Source organism: Nestor notabilis, unplaced genomic scaffold (genome assembly GCF_000696875.1).
Source record: "Nestor notabilis isolate BGI_N333 unplaced genomic scaffold, ASM69687v1 scaffold20387, whole genome shotgun sequence".
NCBI classification, from domain to species: Eukaryota; Metazoa; Chordata; class Aves; order Psittaciformes; family Psittacidae; genus Nestor; species Nestor notabilis.
The window spans coordinates 14,454-17,208 of NW_009937273.1; the positions used below are offsets into that span (position 1 = coordinate 14,454).

The window sequence follows — 2,755 nt, forward strand, 5'->3', positions numbered from 1 at the left end:
TCACCATCCCATCCACTGCAGAGGTATCCCTGCTGAGCCTGTGGCATCACTGCCCCATCTCACACCTCCTGCTCCCCTGCAGTGTCGCCATCCCTGCCCAGACCTCCTGCTCCGTGCCAGCGGTGCACCAGTGCCCCAGGCAGCCCCTTACCCCCCCGAGCCCAAGCACGGTGCTCCCCCAGGCACCTCCGTGTCATCTCCAGTCCCACCTCCATCATCCTGCTCCCGATACAGCTCCTTATCCTCCTGCTGAGCCACCAGCGTGGTGGGACAGGCCAGGCTCTGCCAGCCGGATGGATGCTAAAAGCAAGTTCAGGGCACAGGGAGGGGAAGATGCACCCGAGAAGCAGAGATGGAGCATCCATGTCCAGTGTATGGTGGAAGCACCATCCACGGTGGGCGCTGGCCAGTCTCCATGCAGGAGAACCCCTTCATAGACCTTTGGGACACCAACACATCAGCACGGGGAGCTGGGGAGTCCCATGCTCAGTGGCACAGCAGATGCTCCTGCCTGGCTGTCCACATAAGCCTGACACACAGGACACTGTGGATCTGTCCCCATGCTGGATGGCAGCCCAGGGGCTCCTTGGGGACCACGCTCTGCAGCGGACACCCCGAAAACCCCACACGTCTCCTCTGGGATGGGGCAGAGCAGCCGGTGCTGTAGGAAACGCATCTTCCCCCTCGCCATCCATGGGAGGGAAAGGGCAGGAGAACCAAAGACGATGGCGAGAGGTTCGGAGTCATGTTGGGGGCTAAAACGTGGCCCCATGGAACTTGATGGCGCCAGCAGCAGCCAGGGCTTGAGCTGAAGGGAGAGGAGAGTGGAGCTGAGCTATGTGTGGGGTGGCTGGCGATGGGGCAGCCCTTGTGCCCACCTCATAGACCCCTCTCCTGCCCTGCTCAGAGATGAACCTAGTGCAGACTTGGGTCTATGCCACCAGCTCCATGGGGGAACCTCCAAACAAGCAGGGGGATGCTGTGTCGCCCAGTTTGCAGCCACCAACATGGACATGCCAGGGTGGGTGTACCCCAGAGCCTGGCTGCGAGACCCCCTTTGGCACCAGGCATGACCCCCATGCATGGACAGGCTGAGCCCTCCCTGCCCATGCTGGGGTCTCTGTTTGACCCAGCCAAGGGGCTTTGCCTTGGAGGACACTTGCACTTGGTCCATGAGAGGAGACGGGGCTGACGTGGCTTGGGAAACGTTAGCTGGAGCAAGCAGTGATGGAGGGACACCGGGAGCAGAAGAGGCACCCCCCAACCTCCTCCCCCCCCGGGATGGAGAGAGGATGGGATGAAATAGGAGAGAATCGGTGCTTACTTCATGGCTCAGACACGCATAAAATGGCTGTTGTCGGCGCCCCGGGATGTTTCAGACGAGAGGGGGTTGGTCGGTGGAGTCGGGGAGGCTGGGGAGGTGGGAGGGCTTGGGGTAGCGCATTGAGCTGGAAACGAGAAACGGGAGAAGAGCCTGAAGAAGTCGAGCTGCCGACAGCAGCGAGGGGAAGGAGGCGACCAGCAAGAGGTTAACGAAGGGAGGGGATGGAGAGGAAGTGGGGGGGAAGCAAGCAGGGATGGGGGCCGCAGTGCGCACACGTGAGCTCCCCACAGGGCTCCTCATGGACAAGGCATGGTGTGCCACCACCCTGGATTGGACATGGTGTGTTACCACACTGGACTGGACATGGTATCACCACCCTGGATTGGACATGGTGTGTTACCACATTGGACTGGACATGGTATCACCACCCTGGATTGGACATGGTGTGTTACCACACTGGACTGGACATGGTATCACCACCCTGGATTGGACATGGTGTGTTACCACACTGGACTGGACATGGTATCACCACCCTGGATTGGACATGGTGTGTTACCACACTGGACTGGACATGGTATCACCACCCTGGATTGGACATGGTGTGTTACCACACTGGACTGGACATGGTATCACCACCCTGGATTGGACATGGTGTGTTACCACATTGGACTGGACATGGTTGGGCTGATGCTGAAGCCTGGTGCTGGAACCTGTGCCCAAGCCAAAGTGGCTGCTCCATCCTTCCATGCTCAGCACTGCTGCAGGGGAAGGTACTGCCAGCGTCACCAGGCTGGTTATCCCACTGCTCCAGGATGGATGCAGCCTGCTCTCCTGCCCATATTCCCCTTGCTCCTGCTGCCTTGTCCAGCCCATACCCCAGTCCTGCACCCAACCTGCCCTCAGCACGTAACGCTGCCCATGGTCTGCTCTACCCTGGGGCTGGCAGGCTCCAACCCGCCGTACCCTGCCTGGTCCTTACCCGAGAGCATGCGGCCCCGGCGGGAGGCTTCGGCAGCCAGAGCACATGAGATCTCAATCCTCTTCTCCTGCTCCTGCAGCTGGGTCTCGGGGTCCTGCGGAGTGTCCAGCTCCCCCTCACCCAGGGGGATGACGTTCTGCAGGCTGCAGACAGCACCCATCACACACAGCACCGGCATCAGCACCCGTGTGTGGACCCAATGGGGACGGACCCCGTGGGGACGGCCAAGAACAGGGCGCAGGCGAGTGATGGGTGCACCGGGGTGGTCTGGGCATGGGCACAGCAGCCTCACCTGGATTTGGCAATGAGGGTCTTGATCCTTTCCACCTTCTTCTGCTTCTCCTTCATCTCCTCGGGGCTGAGGGGCATATCGGGCTCCAGCTCCACGTACCGCTCAGGGATGAGCACTTTGTCTGGTGTGGAGAGCTGGGAGCAGTGGCAGGGGGGAGCTG

General features: G+C 60.9%; 1 protein-coding gene across 1 annotated transcript in view; it reads right to left on the reverse strand.

The window, feature by feature from the left end:
* Positions 1–1,332: 1,332 nt before the first annotated feature.
* PLEKHA6 (pleckstrin homology domain containing, family A member 6) overlaps positions 1,333–2,755 on the reverse strand; it is a gene marked incomplete at its 5' end in the record, with an annotated part of 11,514 nt that continues 10,091 nt past the window's right edge. Inside the window, 3 exons of the mRNA XM_010018756.1 lie at positions 1,333–1,448; positions 2,304–2,446; positions 2,596–2,729. Of these exons, the coding sequence (XP_010017058.1) occupies positions 1,333–1,448; positions 2,304–2,446; positions 2,596–2,729 (393 nt within the window). The remainder of the gene's footprint in view (positions 1,449–2,303; positions 2,447–2,595; positions 2,730–2,755) is intronic.